The 27,395-nt window shown below is 42.2% G+C and overlaps 1 protein-coding gene across 1 annotated transcript in view; it reads right to left on the bottom strand.

The window, feature by feature from the left end:
• Positions 1-27,395, bottom strand: part of LOC116468450 (uncharacterized) — a 40,900-nt gene that overhangs the window by 12,184 nt on the left and 1,321 nt on the right. The window contains exon 2 of the mRNA XM_032152024.2: positions 9,131-9,296. Within this exon, the coding sequence (XP_032007915.1) occupies positions 9,131-9,296 (166 nt within the window). The remainder of the gene's footprint in view (positions 1-9,130; positions 9,297-27,395) is intronic.

The raw sequence follows: 27,395 nt of genomic DNA, 5'->3' as shown, positions 1-27,395 counted from the left end.
AGAACACTGAGGCCAGGCATGGTGGCTGACGCCTCTACTCCCAGCATTTTGGGAGGCTAAGGCGGGTGGATCACCTGAGGTCAAGGGTTCGAGACCAGCCTGGCCACCATGGTGAAACCCTGTCTCTGTTAAAAATACAAAAATTAGCTGGGCATGGTGGCAGGCACCTGTAATCCCAGCTACCTGGGAGGCTGAGGCAGGAGGCTGAGGTTGCAGTGAGCCAAGCTTGTTCCACTGCACTCCAGTCTGGGTGACAAGAGTGAAACTCCATCTCAAAAAAGAAAAAAAAAATTTCAGGACACTGAAGACAAACAGAAGACAGATCACCTATGAAGCCAACAATAAGACTAACAGATTTTCTTTTCTTCTTTTTCTTTGTTTTGGTTTTATTCAAGACAGAGTCTTGCCCTGTTGCCCGGGTTGGAGTCCAGTGGCACAGTCTCGGCTCACTGCAACCTCCGCCTCACATGTTCAAGCCATTCTCATGCCTTGGCCTCCCGAGTAGCTAGGATTACAGGAGTGTGCCATTATGCCTGGCTAATTTTTGTATTTTTGGTAGAGACAGGATTTCACCATGTTGGCCAGGCTGATCTTGAACTCCTGACCTCAGATGATCCACCCTCCTCGGCCTCCCAAAATGTTGAGATTACAGGCGTGAGCCACCGCGCCATGCCCAGATTTTCGACAGCAAAAATAGAAACTGGAATCCAGTGGAATCATGTCTTCTAAAAACAAATTGTCATTCTGCTGCTGTCTACCCAAACTGTCTTTCCACAATGAGAGCAAATAAAACATTCTCAAAGAAACAGAAACTGAGAGTTAAACTCCAATAAAACTTTCCTAAAGAAGTTCTAAAGAATGTGCTCTAAGCAGGTGGAAACTAATCCCATAAGGGCATGATGGACTTATGCATAACATATCGTGTGGCGTGTAGCATGTATTACATATAGATTACATGTTCTATAACTATTTTAGATGTCTGTTAGATATGCATTGTTTTAGCAGAACCAGTTCCTTTACACTGAGATAGATCTTTTTCCTAATAAATTGTTACTTTAAAAAAGGAAGTTATAAAATATCAGAAGAAATGACAAACAAATAAAATGTTAAATATATGTTAAATCTAAACAAACATTGCCTATAAGGTAATAACCACAATATCTAACTTGGAGTTATAAAAATTATAGAGCCAAAATATTGAACAATGATAGTTTGAAAGTCTGGAAAAGAGTGTTCTAAGGTTTATGTTGTTGAGAAGGAAACTGAAGTATTAAACTCAAATTTATTATGTTAGAAATGCAAAGTAAAATTTCAATGGCAATCACCAAAAGAACAACAATGGAGTGAACAAAAATTTTTAAAATAGATAAAAAAGCAGATCTCCATAGATTCCCAAAGGAAAAATGTGTAATAAAGGAGAAAAGATACATGCACACATATATATAGAGAGAGAGAGACAGAGAGAGAGAGGAACCACACACACACATACACACACACACACAGAGAGAAAGAGGGAGAGCGGGAGGGAAGACACACACACAAGCAAAGTTGATAAAACTGCAGGCGAAATTGGCAAATGCACTGTCAAAGTGAGAGATTTTGACACATCTCTTTAGACTATTGCTTTTTCAATTAGAAAAAAAGTAAACATATAGTAAATTTGAATAACATATTCAACAAGCTTAATTTATTAGATAGACATAGAATGCCGAACCAAATCAGAAAATAATACACATTCCTTTGAAGCAAATATTAACCATATACTGGGCTTTATGCTAACTGCATTAAATTTCAAAATAATAGCATTGTACATTTTATGTTATCTAACCATAGTGCAATTAATTTAGAAATCAACAATACAAACATGAAGAAACTGCCTATATATATTTGGAAATTTTAAGATGTACTTCGAACTAACTCCTTCATCAAAGAAAAAGATTGCGATAGAAATAAAGCCATACTTGAATGATTGACTATTTTGAAACTTGTGAGAGGAAGCAAAAGTGAGATCTAGTAGGGCATTTATAGCTCTGAGGTTCGATTCAAATGAACACAGGCTTAAAATTAATGAGCTAAACATCCAATTTAAGATGATGAAAAAGAACAATAATGAATCCAAAGAAATTGGCAAATCCCCAGAAAACATAATTTCCAAAAGTGAAACATCTCATTTTGAGATGAGATAGGTCTAAACAGACATTTAACTATGAAAGAAATCTAATCAGGAGATTAAAATTTTCCCACAAAGAAATACCAAGAAAGGTTTACAGTTATATCAAACATTAAAAAAAGGTCATCCCACACTTATAAAAATGCTTTCAAAATGGAATTGAGACAGAAAAGAGGGAAGCTTCCCAACTCATTCTGTAAGCCCAATATACCTTTGATTTCAAATTCAGCAGGCATAACACAAGAGAGGAACACAGACGTTTCTCACTTGTAAACATGGCCATAAAAAGATTAAGTCAAATATTAGCGAACTAAAAATCTACTCATGGAATTGCGTTTATCCCAGAAATGCATAACTGAATCTGGTTTTAGAAACAGAATAATGTATACATTACACATATGCAAATGTATGTATTTCCCTGTCTTAACAAAATGAAAGAGAAAAACCATATGGTCATCTTACCAGAGGCAGACAACCATTTGATACTATTCTAAAACAGTCATAAAAATCTTTTAGAAGACTAGGGATGAACTGAAGTTTCTTTAACCTGAGAAAAGACGGGCCAGAAAAACCCTTACCATAAATCTTTCCTGATGAAGAAATGTCAGAAACACTCCCTTTACCATCTGGAATAAGACAAAGAGACCCACTATAACTGATTCTGTTAATCACTGCACTACGGGGCTAAACTACCGCAGCAATACAAGAAAAGAAATAAAAGCTACAAAACTTGGAAGGGAAGCATAAAACAGTCATCATTTATAAATGATAGGTTTTTTTACAGCAGAAACTGCAAATAATCTACTGATATACTATTAGAAATAAAAGATCTTAGTAAGGTGAGTGCATGGTGCCAGTTCATGAAAATCCACTGCAGTTCTGTAAGCCAGCAGCAATCACCCGGAAAACAGCAGTTTTAAAAAAGCTATCATGTACAATAGCAACAGAAAATAAAGTAACCAGGAACAAATACAAAACAAAAATGAGCAAGTGCTGTATGGAGAAAATCATAAAATCTTATTGGAGGACTTTGAAATGGACCTAAGCAAGTGAAATGGTAGACCAAGTTGACAGACGGGAAAATTCAAATCACAAAACTGCCAGTTCTCCTCAAACTGACTTAGATTCCACACAGCTCTGTTAAGGCCCTAACAGGTTTTATCAATAAACTTGACACATTAATTCTACAAGCTATGAAACAACAAATACCAAGAACAGCCACAAAACTTCTGAAGAAACTTCTCAAGAATCGTGGGGGCCTGGTCCTCCCAAATATCATGACTTACAGAGCTCTAGCAATTCCGACAGTGCAGAAGCCAGAATAGAAAATCTGGCCTGGCCGGGTGCGTGGCTCATGCCTGTCATCCCAGCACTGTGGGAGGCTGAGGTGGGCAGATCACTTGAGGTCAGGAGTTTGAGACCAGCCTGGCCAACATGGTGAAACCCCGTCTCTACTAAAAAAATACAAAACAATTAGCCAGGCTTGGTGGCACATGCCTGTAATCTCGGCTACTCAGGAGGCTGAGGCAGGAGAATCACTTGAATGAGGGAGGCAGAGCTTGCAGTGAGCTGAGATCACACCACAGAACTCCAGCCTGGGCAACAAAGCAAGACCCTGTCTCAAAACAAAAAAAAAACGGAGACTGGTATATATCAGAGATGACATCACAGATCAATGAGAACAGAAGTTTTTCAATATATAGTGCTGGGACGATTGGCTATTCATATGGAAAATGAATTGGATTCCTGCCTTACATCATATATGAAACATCCATTTCTTAGTAAGTAAACGGTTAGCTGTGAAGGGCAAATTTCATACGTTTTAAAAGTATAAAGGGAAGATATCTTTAAAATCCTCACATTAGGGAAGGCATTCTTAAAATTAACAGCTTCTGTTCATCAAAATATCTCATAAAGAAAATGAAAAAGACAAACCTAAAATTGGTAGACAATATGAGTGACATATAAACAATAAAATAGTTTCCTTCAGAAACCACAGGGGACTACTACAAATCAGTAACAAAAAGACAAACACCCCAACAGAAAAATGAGCAACAAACATGAACAGGCATTTCACAGGAGAAAAAACTCACATGGCAGATAAAAAATAGAAAAACAAGCTAAACCATATGGTCATTAGGAGACTGACAACCAGAACTACAAGTTTTCATTTTAACACAGGTTTTTACCTGGCATGGCAGAGACCAAGTCGGATAACACAGACTTGTTGAGGATGTGGATGGAAAGTAACTCCTTTGTTGCTGGTGGGATTATAAATTAAAACAACCATTTCAAAAAATTGGTTGTCACTTCATTCATCTGAACATTTGCACACTGTATGCTTCTGCAGTCCCCTCCACATGCACACCCTTCTCCACACGCACACCCTCCGGAGGCTTTAACTCAGGTGCACCAAGAATCATACAGAATGTTCACTGCAGTACTTCCCATGAAAGCAACTAAATGTCCATGTATAAAGACTCAGGAACACATTCTGTTACACCAAATGTCCATGTATAAAGATGGCATGAACACATTCTGTTACAGCCACATAATAGGATACTATACAGCAATCACAATCAACAAACCACAGCCAAACAAAATCATATGGATGAAGATGCGGATACACAATGATTAGGGCAACAGCCATCACTGAAGAATATATATGATGCTATTTCTATAAACCTCAGAAACAAGCCAAACTAAACAATATCTTTGTATGTGCATATATATATATATCTTTGTGTGTGTGTGTGTGTGTATATATACACACACACACACACACACACACAAAGATATATATATGCACATACTCATGCAATAAAACACCATAGAAAAGGAACATGATCAACCCAGGCTGAGGTTGGTGGATCTGCTGGTGGGGAAGCAAAGGGCAGAATGGGATGGGGAGAGCTCTCCAGCAGTTGTGATATTGGTGACACCCTGGATTTCAGGTCAGCTGATGGGCTCATTGTAGGGTTAGACTTCATAGCTCACCCGATACGTTACACACAGTCTGCTCTGTACTGTATGGGGAGCCTGGAAGCTGGAAACCCTGGAGAAAAGTGGCCACACTCAGCACCTGGCCAGGCCTGAGGACCCAGGGCTGTGAAAGAAGCTAGGCCAGGGAGACTGTGAGGGATGGCAGGATGGAGATGGGGGCCAAGGAAATAGGCAAGGGTCAGAGAACACGGGGGCCCCATACTGCTCCTTGAGAGGTCTGAGTCCCCGAGGCCTTTGTGATACTCAGAGAAAGGAGGCAGGGTGAATGACAATGGCAGTCCTCTGACTCCAGCCCATGTCGTTCAGTTGGCCTGAACCCAAGTGAAACAGCATTGCCGTCCACCGTGCCCTTGGTCCACAGAAGAGCGGCAGGGCCAGTGGGAGGGTGGGATGTCTGCGTGGGGATGACCAGACAGGGCTGCCCTGGTCTCAGCTGCAGAGCCTCCTGGCCCAGACCTCGCCCTGCACAGAGAAGGCCGGCAAGACTGCACTCCCCGCTGCTCTGTCCACGAAAGGTTGGCAGGGAACTCCCGCTGAGACAGAAGAGACCTGCTTTTGTTTTGCCCCAGGCTGCGGTGGCTCCAAGTTACACCAAAATGAAACCACGTTCGTCACAGAGAGCCCACAGGTCGGCGCCAGCAGCTTCCTTCACTCGTGAAAGCAGCAAGACCAGCAGAGGTGACACCCTGCGAGGATTGAGTCTTGCTTCCAGCAGGACACTTGAATGCTCTGGGCCTAATGGACCGATTCTTACCCAGTGCTTTTCACTGGCGTCCTTGCCATTTTCCCCCAGCAATGTGCATCCCAGCTGCATCTCAGGAGAGACGGAGGAAGGTTCCTCATCACATGCATCACAGCTGCGGCCCTGGAGGGGTGGAGGAAGGCCCTGCTCATGTTGCCCTCACCACTGCCTGCTGAGGGAGCGAGTTTCTGGGAGTGATATCTTGAGCCTCCTCCACTTGGTCTCCTGGGAGGGCTCATTCGTTCAGGTCCACGGGAGATTTTAAAGAGCTCCCTGTGTGATCGTGAGGTATACTGAAGTTTAAGAACCACTACTTTAGGAGGTTTGTGCTATTATAAGGCCAATATTCTGCTCTATTTTACGTTCTATAAATGTGAATTTTACACTTTGGATTTTCTAAAAGAAGGACATGTGTTCTTATGTTGTTTATTAATATACTAAAAATATTAGAATAAAAACAATACGTGGAAATGGCTGCTTTAAATGTGTAAAATGCCCACCCCAACATACCGGCACAGGCTTATCTCAGAGAGGCTACTGCTGCAGTTCCAAACCACGGCAATAAAGTGAATATCACAATAAAGCAAGTCACATAAATCGTTTCGGTTTCCTGGTGCTTTATAAAATTATATTTACACTATACTGTAGTCTTATTAAGTGTGAAATACCATTATGTCTTTAAAAATGCACATGCCTTAATTGAAAAGTAATTTATTGCTAAAAAACGCTGACGATTGTCTGCCCCTTCAGCGAGTCCGAATCTCTTGCTGCTGGAGGGTCTTACCTCAATGCTGACGGCTGCTGACTGATCAGGGTGGTAGCGGCTGACGGCTGGGGTGGCTGTGGCAATTTTTAAAAATAGGACAGCAACGAAATTTATTGTGTTGATCAACTCTTCCTTTCACGAGAGTGTGTGATGCTGATGGGTAGCGTTTTACCCACAGCAGAGCTTTGTTCAGAATCAGTTAATCTGCTCACACCCTGCCACTGCTTTATCAACTCATTTATGGAATATTCTAAATTCTTTGTTTCATTTCAACAATCTTCACAGTGTCTTCATCAGGAGCAGATTTCATCTCAAGGAACCACCTTCTTTGCTCATCCGTAAGCAGCAGCTCCTCGTCGTTCAAGTTTCATCCTGAGATTGCAGCAGTTCAGTCCCATCTTCAGGCCCCGCCTAATCGTCTCATTCTAGTTCTCTTGCTATTTCCACCACGTCTGAAGTTATTTCCCCCACTAAAGCCTCAAACTCCCCAAAGTTATCCCTGAGGGCTGGAATCAACCTTAACCCCTGTTAATGTTGATATTTTGACATCCTCCCATAAATCATGAATGTTCCCAATGGCATCTAAAATGATTTCCTTTCAGAAGGTTTTCAACTGACTTTGCCTAGATTCATCAGAGGAATCAACTATAGCCTTAGAAAACGTATTTCTGAAATAATAAGACTTGAAAGTCAAAATCATTCTGGGTCCTTGGGCTGCAGGGTGGATGTGGTGTCAGCAGGCATGAAAACAACATTCCTCTCCTGTACGTCTCCATCAGAGCTCTTGGGTGACCATGAGCAGGAATTTTTCTGAAAAGAATCTGGCCAGGCTCGGTGGCTCACGCTTGTAATCCCAGCACTTTGGGAGGCCAAGGCGGGCGGATCACGAGGTCAGGAGATCGAGACCACGGTGAAACCCCGTCTCTACTAAAAATACAAAAAAAAAAAAAAATTAGCCTGGCGTGGTGGCGGGCGCCTGTAGTCCCAGCTACTCGGAGAGGCTGAGGCAGGAGAATGGCATGAACCCAGGAAGCGGAGCTTGCAGTGAGCCGAGATCGCGCCACTATACTCCAGCCTGGGCGACAGAGCGAGACTCTGTCTCAAAAAAAAAAAAAAAAAAAAGAATCTTTCTGAGCAACAGGTCTCAAGAGTGGGCTTAGAACAGGCGGTAAACCGTGCTGTGAACAGAGGTGCTGTCATCCAGGCTTTGTTGTTCCACGGATGGAGCACAGGCAGAGGAGATTTCGCATCATTCTTAAGGGCCCTGGGATTTTCAGAATGGCGAATGAGCACTGGCTTCAACATTAGCCCCTAACAGGGGGGTCAGCCTGTCCTTTGAAGCTTTGAAGCCAGGCACTGACTTCTCTCCACCTATGAAAGTCCTAGACAGCACCTTCTTCCGACAGAAGGCTGTTTTATCTGCATTTAAAATCTGTTGTTCAGTGCAGCCTCCTTCATCAGTGGTCTCAGCTGGGTCTTCTAGGGAACTTGCTGCAGCTTCTCCACCAGCACCTGATGCTTCACCTTCGCTTTTATGTTACAGAAACGGCTTCTTTCCTTCAACCTCAGGAGTGAACTTCTGCTGGTTTCCAACCTTTCTTCTCTCTGAAGAAATTGGAGAGAGGCAGCTTCCTCGCCTCTCCAGCCTTCATGGAGCTGAAGGGAGTTAAGGCCTCCGTCTAGATGAGGCTGTGGCTTCAGGGAGTATCATGGCTGGTTTGATGTTCTGTCTAAACCACTGAAATTTTCTCCTATTAGCAATAAGGCTGTTTTACTTTCTTATCGTTTGTGTTCACTGGAGTCGCACTTTCAATCTCCTTCAAGAGCCTGCCCTTTGCATTCAGTCAGGCCACCCATTTGGTGTGAGAAGCCTAGCGTTTGGCCTGTCTCGGCTTCTCATGTGCCTTCCTCACCAAGCTTTTGATTTAAAGTGAGGGACGTGTAACTCTTCCTTTCAATGAAATGTGTAGAGGACATTGTAAGGTTATTAACTGGCCAGATTTTAATATTGTTCTGTCTGAAGGAATAGGGAGGCTGAGGACCGGAGAGAGACAGGAACGCCGGGTCAGTGGAGCTGACAGAACACAATTAAGTTTGGTGTCTCACGTGGGCAGTTACGGTGCTCCAAAACAATTGCAGTAGTAACAACAAAGATCACCGATGACAGATCACTATAGGTGATAAAAATGAAAAAGTTTGGACGACTGTGAGGATTACCAAAATGTGACACAGAGACACCAAGTGGGCAGGAGCTGTTGGGAAAATGGTGCCGATCGACTTGCTCAAGGCAGAGTTGCCACAAATTCAATTTGTGCAAAATGCAGTATCTTTGAGCACAATAAAGTAAAATGCAATAAAATGCCTGTGTATGGCAACCAGTTTGAGAACTATTTCACAGCGCACTGGTAACTGACTGTACTTAGAAGCTGCCGGTTTTGACAGAGCTCACCTGTGAAGCGGTGATGGCTGCCTCGCTGGGGCCCAGGACCTGTGCGTGGCTGGGAGCTCCCTCTGAGGGTCTTTCTTGGGCTCCAGGACCCGCAGAGTGTGAGTTGCAGTTCGGTGGACAAGCATGGCCAGGACAGATTGTGCTCCTGGGGACTGGGCGCCTTCCCCTAGAAAATCAGTGGTGTGGGAAACGGCTGTATTAGTTATGAGTGACCTCAGCGAGTGTGGTTCTCAGCAGTCCTGTGAGAGGCAATGCTACTCTCCCATTTATATTTTTAAAAAGAATAACCTGGTGGGGTTTTAAGCTTTTGGGATAAAATAAAACAGGAAAAGAAACAGCTTTTCTTGATAAGACCGATACATACCCCAGGTCTTCCTCCCTGAAAGTGTGACCATTGTTGAAAGGTTGAAAGAGAATGGCCTGCACCACATGCGATGACCGTTCAGCTTCCTTCCTTCCTGTAAAAGCTTCCACGGCATTTGGCAAGACTCCTCCACGTGCTATCCCATCCTTTCACTGAGTGAAAATGGCCGGGCGCGGAGGCTCACACCTGTAATCCCAGCACTTTGGGAGGCCGAGGTGGGTGGATCTCTTGAGGTCAGGAGTTCGAGACCAGCCTGGCCAACATGGTGAAACCCCGTCTCTACTAAAAATACAAAAATTAGCTGGGTGGTGGTGGGCACCTGTAATCCCAGCTGCTCAGGAGACTGAGGCAGGAGACTCACTTGAACCTGGGAGGCAGAGGTTGCAGTGAGCCAAGATCGCGCCAGTGCACTCCAGCCTGGGCGACAAGAGCAAGACTCCATCTCAAAAAAAGAAAAAAAATTTAAAACCTAGTTGTAAAATATAAATTTGAAGGCACCTGTAGTATTGTAACGTAGACTATTTCTCACAGGTTAATTTTGGTGGAGGCATAAAAGTTGTTAGAATCAAAATGAAGGCACTTGTGTTAGAAAAACAAACAAACAAGAAGCTCTGATGAATGGAGCCAGCGAAGGCCGTGAAGGGAGCGTTCCCACATCCATCGAATAACAAAAAATATGATAGAAGATGCTGCAAAACCCAAAACCTTGCACAAAGACCAGCACAACCTTACACAAAAACATACTTCTGCAAGGATGTCTGCCCAGCCACTGCCTGTCCAACTTCAGACTGGCATCGCCCTTGCTATTGATCTTTGTAGCCCGGGATAATTCTTTCGAAATAATTCTGTCATCTTCCTAATTTTCCCTTTAAAACCCTTTGTCTTCCTTTACCCAAATATGCACGTAATTTAGTGTGGCATGTGTATTCCCATTTCAGTGCTCTATTCTTGAATAAGTTACTTCTTCTTTGAGTGAGCCTCTCTCTGTTACTTAGACTGATACATATGGTGTCAGAAATGGGATGAGGAAAATATCACCATCGGAAAAATTATTTTTTATTCCCGTTTTTTGGAACCATTGTGCAGTATTTACTCCAGCTGTTTGAGCTCTTCACTTCCACAGCTTGGTTTTTCACCCTGGTGAGTCCTTTCTCAGGCTGAGCCTTTCTCTTTGTGCTGGAGGCTTTTTGATGCTACTTGGAATGTGACTTGGATGAGGCCGCCTTGATAAAGGACCACACATCCAGCCCGAGATGATAAACAGCCTTTTTGTCTTTTCTGCTAAGTCCTTTCTGGTACAAAGGCATAAATCTTTCTGGGTTGAATGCTCTGATTTGTACAGAATTAACATTCTCTCTGTAAGGCATGTCTTTACTTGTGAATTCACTTTTGATCTGCATGCCTAGTTTAATATTTTGTTCTATGTGGACACCTAGGTTAAAATTTTTGTGAACACTCTTACCTTGGTTCCTTTTGACTTGATTTGAGTCTTTCCCCTTGATGGTTTTTTAAAATCTTCTGAGAACAAAAATAAACATTCTAAATGGTGAGTGCAGAATCGCTAACTAAAGGCCATCAGGGCAGCCGCCACCATCTCAAACATGGTCTAAACTCCTGACATTCCCTGGCTGGATTTGTAGATTTTCTTTGCTCTCAAGAGATTAGTAAGAATTGAATGAGATTCTAAAACATTAAGGTATGCCAAGTGTGCTGGGATTCCAGCCAGCTACACATTGTGGCCCATTCTCATGCACATTTTTTAAGTGATTGGCAAAGTGACACCAAGGAAAATTCAGAGCTCAGTGGCCATTATTTGAACTCTCTAAAAAAGCAACCCTCTCAAAAAAGCAACCTTGCGGCAAAAGAGTTAACATGGAGTCTCCCAAGGTCTGTATCTCTCACCCAACTTTTTTTTTTTTTTTTTGCCTATTTTGAATTTTCTGACTCTTCTGGTGTTGAGATGAAACTCACTGCTTATGGCATTCTAGCCAAGATTTTTTTCAAAGTCTTAAAGGGCTTTCAAATTAACGGCTTTAGAAATTCCAACAGCTCCATGGTAACCAACAACCTAGACACCTTTTAGAGACATCCATTTAGGTTTGACTGACTAACAATTGCTTATGGTGATGGAGCACTTAATTGAAAAATTAATAATCTAAAATAAAAAGAACTACATAAATATTTATAAATGTTTATAAAAGTTAGGCTCTCAGATTACAGAGGTCAAAAGCTGGAGCTCAGAGCAATTATGTAAGGTATGTCTGTCCAGCATAAAAATGTATTACTTTTTCTGCCATGCAGAGTCCAAAAAGAAAAAGCCAAAAACAAAATAAAACCAAAACCCCGCTACAATGCTTCCTGCCCACATCTCTAACCAAACAAACAAAACCAGCAACCAAAAGACATTTGCTGCTAGTTCAAGTCTACTTGGAGATTCTTATACAATGCAGTCAATCCTAGTTAAAATTTTTTTTATAGATAGATAGATATAGATACAGATACAGATACAGATATAGATATATAGATATAGATACAGATATAGATATAGGTATAGATACAGATACAGATATATAGATATATAGATTAGATATAGATATAGATACAGATAGAGATGAGATAGAGATAGAGATAGAGATAGAGATAGAGATAGAGATTACAGGGTCTTGCTCTGTCACCCAGCCTAGAGTACGGTGTTACAATCATGGCTCACTGCCGTCTTGACCTCCCAGGCTCAAGTGATCCTCCTGCCTCAGCTTCCCAAGTAGGTGGGACTACAGACATGCACCACCAGACATGACTAATTTTGTTGTCGTTGTTTTGTAGAGATGGGGTTTCACTCTATTGCCCAGGCCAATCTAGAACTCCTGAGCTCAAGTAATTCACCTGTCTCAGACTCCAAAAGGGCTAGGATTACAGGTATAAGCCACCATGCCAGGCCCACCTAGCTAAAATGTAAACAATTGAAAATTTAGCCCTAACCTCATTTGAAAATTAAAAAAAAAAATAAGAAAGAAGAGGTGGGTGGGGGTAGAAATGGTGTTTTTTATTTTTAAACTGCATGGAAACTGTTTACCCAAAATTTTGGTCCGGAGCCTTCATTAGATTTCCTATCAGGGTAAGTAGCACAAAACTAAAAATCTTGGTCCCCTGTTGTATTAGTCCATTCTCATACTGCTATAAAGATACTACCCGAGACTGGGTAATTTGTAAAGAAATAAGGTTTAAGTGACTCACAGTTCCTCATGGCTGGAGAGGCCTCAGGAAACTTACAGTCATGGCAGAGGGGAAGAGGCATGTCTTACATGGTGGCAGGCGAGAGATAGCAAGCAAGAGCAGGGAAACTGCCTGATAAAACCATCAGATCTCCTGAGAACTCACTCACTATCACAAGAATAGCATGGGGAGAACTGCCCCCATGATCCAATCACCTCCCACCGGGTCCTTCTCTCAACATGTGGGATTATAGGGATTACGATAGGAGTGGAGATTTGGGTGGGGACACAGAGCCAAACCATATCACCTAAGTTAGAACAAGGTTTTCTTAAAGTATTGATTTGCCCTTAGGAAAATTGCAAAAGGTTTTGATGTTTAATCCTGAAATCTGTTTCTTTTTTTCCCATTTTTTGTAGAGATGGGGGTCTTCCTATGTTGCCCAGGCTAGTCTTGAACTCCTGGGCTCAAGCAATCCTCCTGCCTTGGCCTCCCAGAGTGCTGGGATTACAGGCATGAGCCACTGGCCTGGCCAGCTTTTCCTGATATGTCTGGATTATTCTGTGTAACCAAGAAAATTCCTGTGTTGTTACTAAGAGTCATGTAATTCCCTGCTCCAGGCACTCCTTTGCTTGTTTATAGTCCTCTATAATAAAGTGAACACTCATAACCCTGGACGCACTCTTCCTGTGTCTAATTAAATTCAAGTACCCTTTTCTTCAGGTTTGACTTCTGGGTTATCTAAGGAGAAGCAATCATACAGCAGGAAGTTTTTCTTTACTTTTTGTAACTAGCCTAAACACAAGACATTTTTACATTTTATCAAGTTAGATTTGTTTTTTATTAAGTTTTTGATTACTCAAGCAGAAAATTGAGCTTTAAATGGGTTAAGGCTTTTACACTCATGTAACTTTCCGTATTTGCTTTTGAAGTATTTTAACTATCACTCTGCTTAAATGAATGATTAATATTTTATATGACGTAACTTTTTTTTTTTTTTGAGACAGGAGTCTCACTCTGTTGCCCAGGCTGGAGTGCAGTGGTGCAATCTCAGCTCACTGCAACTGCCACCTTCCAGATTCAAGTGATTCTCCTGCCTCAATCTCCCTAGTAGCTGGGATTACAGGCACCCGCCACCACGCCTGGCTAATTTCTGTATTTTTAGTGGAGACAGGGTTTCACCATGTTGGCCAGGCTGGTCTCAAACTCCTGACCTCAAGTGATCCACCTGCCTCAACCTCCCAAAGTGCTGGAATTACAGGCACGAGCCACCACGCCTGGCCCTGTGATTCTGTTTTGATCAAGTGTTTTAAACTTTTTGACATATTTGGTAGGCTTCCCAAATATCAGAATACCAAATTAAGTCTTTTTGACCTAGAACTAACTTTTGGATTTTCTATTTGTGCTCCTGGAGAGACTCAAAACATGTATCTCTCATCTTATTGAGACATTAAATAATTAGGCTTATTTGGTAAATTGTAGGGAAGCATTGTCAAATGATAAGTGATACTAGATCTTCTTTCAGATACATTTATGGGTATGTTGTTGATATGTTTCAAAAATTACGTAAACTCATAGAAATCTAATATGTTATCAGTCATAATTTTGGTTGTTATATTTTTTCTGACGCTGTATTTGTATGGCTGTGTTATTAATGCATTCTAAAGATGATGTGAAATTTGTAAGTTTCATGGTCCTGATATCAGTCCAGCTGTCAGTCATGATTCCAGTTGTTATCTTAGAATGCCATATGTTGGCTGGGCGCGGTGGCTCACGCCTGTAATCCTAGCACTTTAGGAGGCTGAGGCGGGTGGATCACGAGGTCAGGAGATTGAGATCATCCTGGCTAACATGTTGAAAACCCCATCTCTACTAAAAATACAAAAAAACTAGCCGGGCGTGGTGGCGGGCACCTGTAGTCCCAGCTACTTGGAAGGCTGAGGCAGGAGAATGGCGTGAACCCGGGAGGCGGAGCTTGCAGTGAGCCAAGATCGTGTCACTGCACTCCAGCCTGGGCGACAGAGGGAGACTGTCGAAAAAAAAGCCATATGTTGTATGTAAGTAACTAAATTTCCTTGATAATTAGGAATTTTCATCAGATTTTTCACCATGGCCATTCTAAGCATTTGGGCTTCTCTTGTTATTATTTTCAATTATTCCCTAAAAGTATTTGCAATCAACTACAGTCCCAAATTGCCTTTCATAAAAAGACTTGCAAGAACCCTTGGACACAGATTTCTGCTAACTTTAAGATCATGAACGGAAAAAGAATTTCCAGAACTCTGATGAAGAAACTGACGGGTCCATGACACTGCTAACCAACATCAAGCAAAACAAAATACTAATTATATGAAATTTAAAAATTAACACAGATGTTTTAATGACTTTTATTTGAAACATTGTAAGTTCTTTACCTACATGTTTTATTTTCCAGATTTAAGAAAACTGTCTCTCAAAAGCTGTCTATAGTTTACAACAATTTGGTATAGTTTAGTGAACAAAGGTGGAGGCATTTGACTTTTCTGTCTACTTGATTCTTCCAAAATTTGGAAACTATTCACCTATATTCTTAGTTTTAAGTACAATACAATTATTTATATAAGTTCAACAAAAATCTATTCTCTCTTTACAGCAGGATACAATTGGAAACATTGATTATAGTACGGAGGTTTTGACTGAATATCATATTTGAAGGTATCCATAGAAAGCCTGGTTTTAAGACTCTCCAGCCTTACAATCAGTAAATAAAAATTGTCATTTCCTGGCAGGCCAAGGAACATTCAGGTTGTAAGTACAGTCGAAGATCTTCCCAGGTTTGGCTTTCTAGCCTCAAGAGGTTTTTAAATCTGATAACCTATGTGATCAGTGTAGGGAGAAAAAGTTATGTTTCTAAAGAAAAACTATCATAGCCTTTTATTAGACTGTAGCTCTGAGCTTTGTTTTCGAGTTCTTGTTATCTAACTGTAGAATGGGCTAGATCCTGAATTCTCCTAATTTTCTCCAATGTTTGGCTATAATTCTCCAACTAAAAACTAAAACTGCTTCTCTCCTAAAGCCCTGTAAGATGAACCTAAACACGTTTTAACAAACAAGCCTCATGGCTGATGTATGGTCCACACATAAGGTTCACCAAACTGCTTGATGCCACAACCAGCGATATTCAAGCTGCAAACTGGGAGGAAAAGTTGATGTTTTCACGTTGTAAACAGTTTTCCCTGGACATTGGAACAAGACTCCCTATCATAAGGAGACTCTAACTCCTCAACTCCTCTTAATGTCTTTTTCACGTGACAGGATAATGATGAAATTTCACCATCAGTAGCTTCTGTTGGTAACTTAACAGAACGTAACCTTCAAAAATCCTTTAGTAATGCCTGTAATCCCAGCACTTTGGGAGGCCGAGGTGGGTGGATCACCTGAGGTCAGGAGTTCGAGACCAGCCTGGTCAACATGGTGAAACCCCGTCTCTACTAAAAAATACCAAAAATTAGCCGGGTGCAGTGGTGCACACCTGTAATCCCAGCTACTCAGAAGGCTGAGACAGAAGAATTGCTTGAACCCGGGAGGTGGAGGTTGCAGTGAGCTGAGATTGCACCACTGCACTCCAGCCTGGGCAACAAGAGTGAAACTCCATCTCAAAAAATAAAAAAATAAAAATCCTTTAGTATTCATTGATTAAATAAGAAAATGCCTGTGCATTTCTTATTGTGGTACCTGGATAAATTCCTCTGGGAAAGTTGAGACCCATATACACAAAAGAAGAAAACAGGCCACATCATTCAAGTCTTATCTAATTCCCTATGGTCATTGATTCATTCAATTGTCTTTAAGCCTACCGGGTTCATGGATGCAAACTGGGATTGTCATATTACTATTAATTTTACTTTTTATTTCCCCTTTTTAAACTTTGTATCTGTTACTTGTCAATTTTTTTTTCCATCCAGGATACATAGGAATAAAGATAATTTTTTTGAGATAGGATATTTCTATGTTGTCCAGGCTGGCCTTGAACTCCTGGACTCAAGCAATCTTCCCACCTCAGGCTCCTGAGTAGCTGGGACTATAGGCATGAGCCACCATGCCTGGCTACTTGTTAACTGATTTGCAGTAGTACAACTCCTAATAATATAATGCTGGCCCAGCACTTTCAGATGATAGCAAAAGATCATGGAAAAGACAAAATTGAACTTAACAATGCACTCCAGGTAGACTTATCCAGGGAGCCACTCCCTTCAAACCTCCCTTGCTGCTCAAATGTGGCTAAAAGGGTTTTGACACTGGATCCTAGTCACCAATCATTCCCCTCAAAGTGGGGTGAGACCACCACCAATGACAGGTCCAGCACGGAGAGGCATCAACACCCAACCACAGGTTGATTGATCAGTGATGCTTTCAAAGAAAGATCTTGATCAAAAGAGGAAATGTGAAAATTGTCAGAGTCAAAAAAGAGTCACTAGTGTTAAAGAAAAAAAAAGTCAAAAAAGATTCACTAGTTTAAAGAAAAACAAACAAGCAAACAAACAAACAAAAACCCCTGACAAATAGAGTCAGGGAAGGTCAAGAAGAGAGGGTGCTCATGCTTGTATATTGATAACAAAAATGATGACAAAACCCAAAGCCTTGCACCAAGGTTATCACAACCTCACACAAAATGTGCTGTGGCAAGAACACCTGCCCAGCAATCGCCTGTCCAGCCCCAGACGGGATCGTCCTTGTTACCGATCTCTGTACCGAGGACAATTATCTCAGAATAATTATGTGATTCCTTCCCTCTCTGAATATGCAGTGTTTACTGTGGAATGCATATTCCCATTGCAATGCTCTATGCTTGAAAAAATATATTTTTCTTTGAGAGAGGCTTTCTCTGTTTGTTCTTTAGGTTGACAGAAGTATTATGTTTTCTCATCTGTGCCTAGTGAGCTTTGAGGTTCAACAAACATTTTTGCATCATGATACTATGCTCTCACAGTAGGCATCAACTTATGGCAGGGTCACCCAAAACTTCTTCAGTGAGAAATGTGGTTAACATTTTGTATCAGTTTTGTAGAGATATAGTTTACAAATCATCAAATTTAAAGCATGCAATTCAATGGTTTTAATACACGTCCTGGGTTATAGAATCATCACCATAATCCAGTCTCAGAACATTTTAATCTCCCCCCAAAGAAACCCCGTACCCCTCGTTTCCCATGCACCTGCTCACTCCCCCAGCCCTGGGCAAGCGCTGGTCTATATTTTGTCCCTATGGACCTGCCTCTTCTGGACACTTCATATAATCGTACAGTATGTAGGCCTGGCTTATTTCACTTAGCATGATGTTTGCAAGGTTCATCCATGTTGTACCATGTATCAGAACTTCATTTTTTATGGCCAAATAATATTCCATTTCATGGACATACCAATTTTGTTTATCCATTAATCATTTTGGTGAACGTTTAGGTCGTTTCCACCTTTTAGCTATTGTGAAAAGTGCCGCTATGAATATTTAGGTACGAGTTTCCATATGGACATATATTTTCAATTCTCCTGGGCATATACTTAGGAATTCTGGGTCACAAGACAATTTGATGTTTAACATTTTGAGGCCAAATGTTGTCCAAGGTTGCTGCACCATTTTACATTCCTGCTGGCAACTTATGAGGGTCCCAATTTCTCCACAGAATCACCTGTTACTGTCTTTTATTTTAATACACTTTACTTTTTGGAGTATTTTTAGGTTTAGGGAAAAAATGCACAGAAAGTACAAAGAATTCCCACATACTCTTCCATCCCCCCACCCCCAGTTTCTGCAATTGTTAACATCTTGCATTAGTGTGGTCCATTTGTTACAGGATGAACCAATATAATCACATTACTATTTTTATCGTTTTTATTATTATAGCCATCTGTCTTAGTCCATTTTGTGTTGCTATAACAGAATATCAGAGACTGGGGAATTTATAAATAAAAGAAACGTATTTGACCCAGGATTCTGGAGGTGGAAAAATCCAAGATCCAGGGGCCACATCTGCTGAGGGTCCAACAATGTGTGTGAGAACAACAGCAAGAGGCTGAGGGTCCTCTGCTGGGTCATCCTATGGCAGAAGGCAAAGTACAACAGTGGGTGTGAGAACAAGAGCAAGAGAAGACCAAGCTCCCTTTCATCAGGAACTCACGTCCGTAATCACGAACCCACTCCTTTGATAACAGCATCAGCCATTCACGAAGGCAGAGCTGTCATGGCCTAATCACCTCTTACAGGCCACACTTCTCAACACAGTAGCACTGGGGATCAGGTTTCCAACACATGAACTTTATGGGACACACTCAAGCCATAGCACTGTTTTGACAGGTATGAGTGGTTTCTCATTGTGGTTTTGATTTGCACATCCCTGACTGATACGGTTTGGCTGTGTCCCCACCCAAATCTCATCTTGAATCATAGCTTCCATAATTCCCACGTCGTGGGAGGGACCCAGTGGGAGGTAACTGAATCATGGAGGTGGGAATTCCCTGTGCTGTTCTCAGGATAGTAAGTCTCACAAGATCTGATGGTTTGATAAAGGGCAGTTACCCTGCACATGCTCCCTTGCCTGCCGCCACGTAAGACATGACTTTGCTCCTCTGCCTTCCACCATGATTGTGAGGCCTCCCCAGCCCTGTGGAACTGAGTCAATTAAACCTCTTTCCTTTATAAATTACGCAGTCTCAGGTAGGTATTTATTAGCAACGTGAGACCAGACTAATACATTGACCTTTAAAGATACTGAACATCTTGTCGTATGTTCACTGGTCATTTACGTATGTCGGCACCATTTGTTGAAAACACTTTTCTTTCGCCCACTAAGATGTCTTCACATCCTTGAAAATCAGTTGACCACAAATATGAGGTTTATTTCTGGACTCTAAATTCTATTTAGACTGGAATTCTATTCCATTGATCTACATTTATATCCTGATGTCAGTACCACATTGTCTTGATTACTGTAGCTTTGTAGGGAATTCTGAGTACTCCAAATAATTTTTCAAGATTCTTTCTGCTATCCTGGGTCCCTTTCATTTTTATGAATTTTAGGATCAGCTTGTTAATTTCTGCATAAAAGCCAGCTGGGACTTTGAAAAGGATTGTATTGACTGTATAGATAGATCTGGGAAATATTTCCTTCTTAACAGTATCAAGTCTTCTGATCCATAAACATGAGATATCTTTCAATCTATTTAAATCTTCTTTATTTTCTTTCAACAACGTTTTGCAGTTTTCAGTGTTCACATCTTGAACTTCTTAAGTCTATTCCTAAGTATCTTATTCTTTTTGGTGCTATTATAAACGGAATTGTTTGCTTATTTTGGCTTTTTCACTGCTGGTATATAGAAACACAACTGATATCCTGCAACATCACTAAACATGGTTTTTCTAAGGTTTTTAAAATGAATTCCAGCCGGGCACGGTGGCTCATACCTGTAATCCCAGCACTTTAGGAGGCCAAGGTGGGCAGATAACTTGAGGTCAGGAGTTAGAGACCAGCCTGGCCAACATGGTGAAACCCTGTCTCTACCAAAAATACAAAAATCAGCCAGGTGTGGTGACGGGTGCCTGTAATCCCAGCTACTCGGGAGGCTGAGGCAGGAGAACTGCTTGAACCTAGGAGGCAGAGGTTACAGTGAGCTGAGAGCGTGCCACTGCACTCCAGCCTGGGCAACAAGAGCAAAACTCATCTCAAAAAAAAAAAAAGTATTCCATAGGTTTTTTTGTTTGTTTGTTTGTTTTGTAGAGATGGGGTCTCACTGTGTTGCCCTGGCTGGTCTTGAACTCCTGGGCTCAAGCAGTCCTCTCACCTTGGCCTCCCAAAGCACTGGGATCATAGGTGTGAGCCATTGTGCCCTGCCATAGGCTTTTTTTACATAAAATATTAAGCCATCTTCAACAATCTTTAGAGATTGTTTTACACCTTTCTTTTGAATTGGATGCTTTTTTTCTTGACTAACTGCCCTGGCTACAGCCTTCGGTACACAATTAACTAGAAGGGGCAAGAGCGCCATTCTTGTTTTATTCCTGATTTTAGGGGAAGGCCTCCCATCTTCAAGCACTGAGTTTGATGTTAACTACAGGTTTTTGTAGAGGCTGTTTATTAAGCTAAAGAAATTTCCTTCCATTCTTTGTATGTTGAGACTGAAATTTAGCGGACAGCTGAAACACTGACTGAAGTTCAAAGCTCGGAACCTGAACGTGGGCCTGAGTGAGGCAGCTCCCTGAGGGGCAGAACTGTTGCCTTATATGACAGCTGGTGGGTATGGAGGAATGAAAGGAGCCTCCACTCCTTGCTGCCTTCATCTGGCTTCTGACATTTTCCTTCAAATGGCATCAGGACCAGGGGCAAGCTGGGCTCTGTGAAACGCAGGAAGCAGGGAGCAGTGTCCACCCGCCAGCCTGCCCTCACCTCCCCAGAGCCTTGCCTTCTCTGTACTGCACACTTGGGCACGGTGAACCCAGCCCAAGGCATCATTCTCACCTGCCCCTGAAGTCAGACCAGTCTAGCGGCCTGCCCCTTCCTGCCAGTCCTCTCGTAAGGAGGGCAAAAATAAAACATCAAACAAAACATCAACTATATTCTATATTTCCTACATTATTCAGATAAATTGTATGTATCAAAAAAACTGTCCCGTTTTATTTTGATGGCCCTGGAGTGCGGCCCCTTCATCAGCTGAGATCACAAAGATCTCTAATGCAGGCGACAGGAGCAGGGTCTGCAGTCGGCCACCTGGCTTCCAGATGCCAGTCCTGCCCTCTCCGGGCCGTGCAGCTGAGCACCCAAACCTCTGCAGGCCTCGCTTTCCTCTCTTATCTGTAAGCTGGAAACCGTAGGTACCTCAATGAGTCATGGTGCAGATGAAATGAGACCAGGCTCTGCAATGCACTTGGCACAGCAGCTGGCAAAGTGTCACCCGCCCCCCACGATAAGCACCATCCTTGCCTCTGCAGAGATGCTTAGCAAGGTAAGTGGGTTCTCAGTGTTAAGATTCACAGTGTAACCAACATCTAAAGCTGTTCATGATTTTGGCCTGAATGGGAAGTTAGGAAGAACTCATAAAGAAATCACAAAGGAAAGTAAAAAAAAGGAAAAAAGAAAGTCATCAAGGGGAGTAAAAACTGGTTAACATTTCATTTTCTTTTCTTTTTTGGCCTAGAGATTATTGACTTTTAGAAACAGGTGTCATAGGCAATGGTCTTTAAAGAGCATCTAAATAGACCTGGAATTTGCTTTTTTAAATGTACTTAATTCCTATTACCTCTGTGCTTGTCAAGCAATTCTGGTTCACATTATGAAATGAGTACATTCTCAGGTTATTTAGTTCACAAATAGGAATATTTATTCCATTATGCCAAAAATTAAACAGAACTCTGCAAAGTGATCTCTAAAAATAAGTCTGGAAAATAATCATCTAATTCCAGTAGAGGCCTCTCACACTTTTCTTTTCAAATGTTAACTCCAGGCCGGGTGTGGTGGCTCACCCCTGTTATCCCAGCACTTTGGGAGGCCAAGGTGGGTGGATCACTTGAGCCCAGGAGTTTGAGACCAGCCTGGCCAACATGGTGAAATCCCATCTCGAATGAAAATACAAAAATTAGGCCGGGCACGGTGGCTCACGCTTGTAATCCCAGCACTTTGGGAGGCCGAGGCGGGCGGATCACGAGGTCAGGAGATCGAGACCACGGTGAAACCCCGTCTCTACTAAAAATACAAAAAAATTAGCCAGGCGTGGTGGCGGGCGCCTGTAGTCCCAGCTACTCGGAGAGGCTGAGGCAGGAGAATGGCGTGAACCCGGGAGGTGGAGCTTGCAGTGAGCCGAGATTGCGCCACTGCACTTCAGCCTGGGCGACAGAGCGAGACTCCGTCTCAAAAAAAAAAAAAAAAAATAATAATAATAAATTTTAATTGTGGTTAAAAAATACATAAAATTTACCATATCAACTGTTTTTAAGTGTACACTTTAGTAGCGTTGTTTATTCATATTGCTCTGCAACAGATCCCAGAACTTTTTTTATCTTGCAAAACTAAAACTCTGTACCCATCAAACAACTGCCCACCCTGCCCCCAGCCCTGGTAACTACGGTTTTGTTTTGTTTCTGTAAATTTGACTTTAGGCATCTCACAGAAGGGGAATAAGACAGTATTCCAGAACCAAGGTCATGCCACTGCACTCCAGCTTGGCAACAGAGCAAGACTCTGTCTCAAACGAAAAAAAAAAAAAAGACAGTATTTGCCCTTTCGCAGCTGGCTTATTTCACTTAGCATAGTTTCTTCAAGGTTCACCCATGTCATAGCATGGGTCGGAATTTCATTCCCTTTTTTTTTTTTTTTTTTTGGAGATGGAGTCTTGCTCTGTCGCCCAGGCTGGAGTGCAGTGGTGCGATCTCAGCTCACTGCAAGCTCTGCCTCCCCAGTTCACACCATTCTCCTGCCTCAGCCTCCGGAGTAGCTGGGACTACAGGTGCCCGCCACCACACCCAGCTAATTCTTTGTATTTTCAGTAGGGACGGGATTTCACCGTGTTAGCCAAGATGGTCTCGATCTCCTGACCTCATGATCCGCCCACCTCGGCCTCCCAAAGTGCTGGGATTACAGGTGTGAGCCACCACGCCTGGCCTTCATTCCTTTTTAAGGCTCAATAATATCCCATCTCATAGATAGGCCACCTTGCTTGTCTATTCATCTGTTGATTGACGCTATGTTGTTTCTGCCCCTTGGCTACTGTGAACAGTGCAGCTGTGAATATGGGTGTGCAAATGGCTCTTTAGACCTTGCTTTCAATTATTTGGGTAAATATGCACAGGTGGGACTCCTGGATCACATGCTAACTCTAAGAAAAACCTCCATGCTGTTTTCATCATAGCCATCCTAACTCCATGCTGTTTTTCATCATAGCCATCCTAATGAGTATGGAGTGATTATCTCATTGTGACTGTGGTTTGCGTTTCTCTAATGGTCAGTGATTTTGAGCATCTTTTCATGTGCCTACTGGTCATTTGTAAATACGACTGTCCCTTGGTGTCTGTGGGGGACTGGTTCCAGAACCTCCCACGGACCAAAATCTAAGGATGCTGGGAGTATTTGCATGTAACCTATGCACACCCTCCTGCGTCCTTTAAATCATCACTAGATTACTTATAATAGCTAATGCAAAGTAAATGCTATGTAAATAGCTGTTATACTACATTGTTTAGAGAACAATGAGAAGGAAAAATCTGTACATGTTCAGAATGGGTGAATTTAATAAAAATATTTTCAACCCCTGGCTGGTTGCATCCAGAGATGCAAAATCCATGGATAGAGTGCTGACTGTATATCCTCTTCAGAGTAGAGTGCTGACTGTATATCCTCTTCAGAGTAGAGTGCTTGACTGTATATCCTCTTCAGAGTAGAGTGCTGACTGTATATCCTCTTCAGAGTAGAGTGCTGACTGTATATTCTCTTCAGAATAGTGCTGACTGTATATCCTCTTCAGAATAGTGTTGACTGTATATCCTCTTCAGAATAGTGCTGACTGTATATCCTCTTCAACTGTATATCCTCTTCAGAATAGTGCTGACTGTATATCCTCTTCAGAGTAGAGTGCTGACTGTATATCCTCTTCAGAATAGTGCTGACTGTATATCCTCTTCAGAATAGAGTGCTGACTGTATATTCTCTTCAGAGTACAGTGCTGACTGTATATCCTCTTCAGAATAGAGTGCTGACTGTATATCCTCTTCAGAATAGAGTGCTGACTGTATATCCTCTTCAGAGTACTGACTGTATAACCTCTTCAGAGTGCTGACTGTATAACGTCTTCAGAGTGCTGACTGTATATCCTCTTCAGAATAGAGTGCTGACTGTATATCCTCTTCAGAATAGTGCTGACTGTATATCCTCTTCAGAGAAGTGTCTGTTGAAGTCCCTTGCTCATTTTTAAATGAGGTGACTTGTTTTACTGTTGAGTGGTGGTTCTCTATATATTCCAGATATTAACCCCTTATCAGATACATGATTTGCAGATATTTTCTCACATTCCACAGGTTACCTTTTCCCAGCACAGAAGGGAAAGGCTGATTATGTCCTTCGATGCACAGAAGTTTCTAAGCCTGATGTCATCTTAGTTTTACTTTTGTTGCCCATGTGTTTGGTGTCACATCCAATAAATCACCACTAAATCCAATGTCATAAATTTTTCCCCTCTGTTTTCTTCTAGAAATTGTATACCCTTATTTCTTGTTTAGTCTTTAATCCACTGAATTAATTTTCACATAAGGTGTCAGATAAGGGTCTTGGGGGCCACATGTTGGCCTGTGAAACAGTTAAAGGGTCCCAAGCATAGTCACATATGTGCAGATGATGTTCACACACAGATACCCAAGCCCAGGAGATCTTGGACTCCCCAAGGCCATATTCTATTCCTACAACTGCTGTCCTTCGCCTTAACCTCCTTTTGCTCTGGCCTCGCTAGCACAGACCCTTGTATGCTAATCAAATGACACAGTTGAGTTTGGAGGAAACATACATCAGTGAGGAAAAGTGACCACAGAATCCTTCCAGGTTTCACCAAAACCACCCAAGATGTGGATAAAACTAGAATTCCGGGGAGTGGGATTCCTCCTTTTCCCCTGGGCCACTACGTAAAGGTGACTGCATTACAGTCCCATACCTCTTATGTGTGGCCCCAGTATCCAATTTTTTAAGACAGGGTCTTGCTCTGTTGCTCAGACTGGAGGACAGTGGTGCAATCACAGCTCACCACAGCCTTGACCTCCTAGGCTCAGTGGATCCTCCCACCTCAGCCTCCTGAGTAGCTGGGACTCCAGACAGGTGCACGCCACCACACTCAGCTAATTTTTTGTAGAAATGAGGTCTCACTATGTTGCCCAGGTTGGTCTTGAACTCCCGGGCTCAAGTGATCCACCTGTCTCAGGCTCTCTAAGTGCCGGGATTACCGGCATGAGCCACGGTGCCTGGCCCAAATTCATATTCTAAACATGAAAAGTTTTGTGTACTTCATTTGGCAGGAAAGTCTAACCTGAATTGGCACAAGATGACCCATGATCCTTTTCATCCTGCTTGTATTTTGCTGCAGGAATATCAGTTTGATGACGGTGTTGCCCCAGGCCCCAAGTGGAATATGCACACGTCACTTTCCTAAAATCAGAACCATTCAGAGTTCTGAAATACATGAAACACAGCTGTTTCTAAGATTCTTGACTAAGAGGTTGTGGCTTATGCTATTTTTCCTGACTTTGGCCTCACTTTCTTCCCAATAAATGTTTTAATCTGTTGATAATGTTTTTTCTCATGATACTTGTAAGATAGCTGATTTTAACAAAAGGTGGCACACCAATTAAAGACATGGTAACTTTCATTTGCTGTATAGCATCTCTAATTGGAAGACCACAAGGCATCTATCCAGGTTGGAATTGTCATCATCTAGGGATGTCTACATCTGTCTACCTAGATCAGTCTGTCAATTCCATCGAGGTCTGTATTTCAAAGTCCCTAAATAACACACGGTTCTTCCCATTTTACAGAATTATTTTTTCAAACCAAAGTTCACATACTGCTGGTGGGAACAGATTCAAATAGGGAATGCTGATACATACCAACAACCTTTGAGACAAACCTTTTCACACAGTGAGTGTGGAGCCCTTGGCCCCCCTACTTTCTCTTGCAGACCCCGACATCACCCAGGACTTGCGCTGTTGGTAGTGCTCAAAGGAAAACTTTAGAAACATTAAATTTACTGAGCAAAGAATGATTCAAGAATCAGGGAGCCCCTCAAACCAGAACAGGCTGAGAGAGACTCCAGTGCCGCTGTGTGGCTGAAGACTTACGGACAGAAAAGGGAGTGAGGCACAGAAGGCAGAGGTGAGGCCTGCAAACAGCAGGGTGGCTACAGCTCGCGTCTGGCTTATTGGAACAGAGTTTAAAGTGCTGCTGCCTGTGACTGGTTCAAGAGTAGGTTATAGTGTCCACACATCCAATTAGATGGCTGTTCACTACGTATGGAGAAACCTACAGGCTAAACTCACAGTATGTAAGGAGGCGGCTTCAGGCGACATCTGAGTAGTCTGTCCTTACAGTGTGAACCAGGGGTTCGTGGGAATTCTTCTTCATCCAGTGGTCTGTAAATGTCGCCCATGATTTAGTTTTGCTACCTGGTTGCTGTTTTTATGGGATTGTGAGAAACTGAAAAACTGTGACTGCTGGTGCCATTTTCCCACAATCCCCATTTTAAAAAAATCCCATAAACGCTCTCTCGTGAGCACCACACGTTTTCCCTTGTAGTCACGGGGCAGGGGCTGGAGAAAGCAGCAGAGACAGTAAAAAACCCACAGCTACAAAAAATGCACTCCTAACAGCAAGTAATGGCGAGGGCTAAAAGGCACTGTGCCCCTTCTGGGCCATTCTAATTACCACATTTAAATGGTTTTGAGAAAAGAGAATTTTTACCTGAGGAACGCGAATCCTTTTAATTATCAGGCCAAGAGAGACATTCAAATGAGGCGACAATCGCGCCCTACTACCCCGACCTGTGTTCACCTCTTTAAACTGCTACTGGTGGCAACAGCACCACAAACAGCTATAAATTAACCTAATGACGCCACACTGGACACTACACCCACACTCAATAGCTTAACAACATATAGTCAGTCATTAATCAATGTTATTTCTGTAAACCAGTGAG

Source organism: Hylobates moloch, unplaced genomic scaffold (genome assembly GCF_009828535.3).
Source record: "Hylobates moloch isolate HMO894 unplaced genomic scaffold, HMol_V3 SCAFFOLD_5, whole genome shotgun sequence".
Lineage (NCBI taxonomy): Eukaryota > Metazoa > Chordata > Mammalia > Primates > Hylobatidae > Hylobates > Hylobates moloch.
The sequence above is the reverse complement of the archived record's forward strand: the minus strand, read 5'-3'. Positions and strand labels throughout refer to the sequence as shown.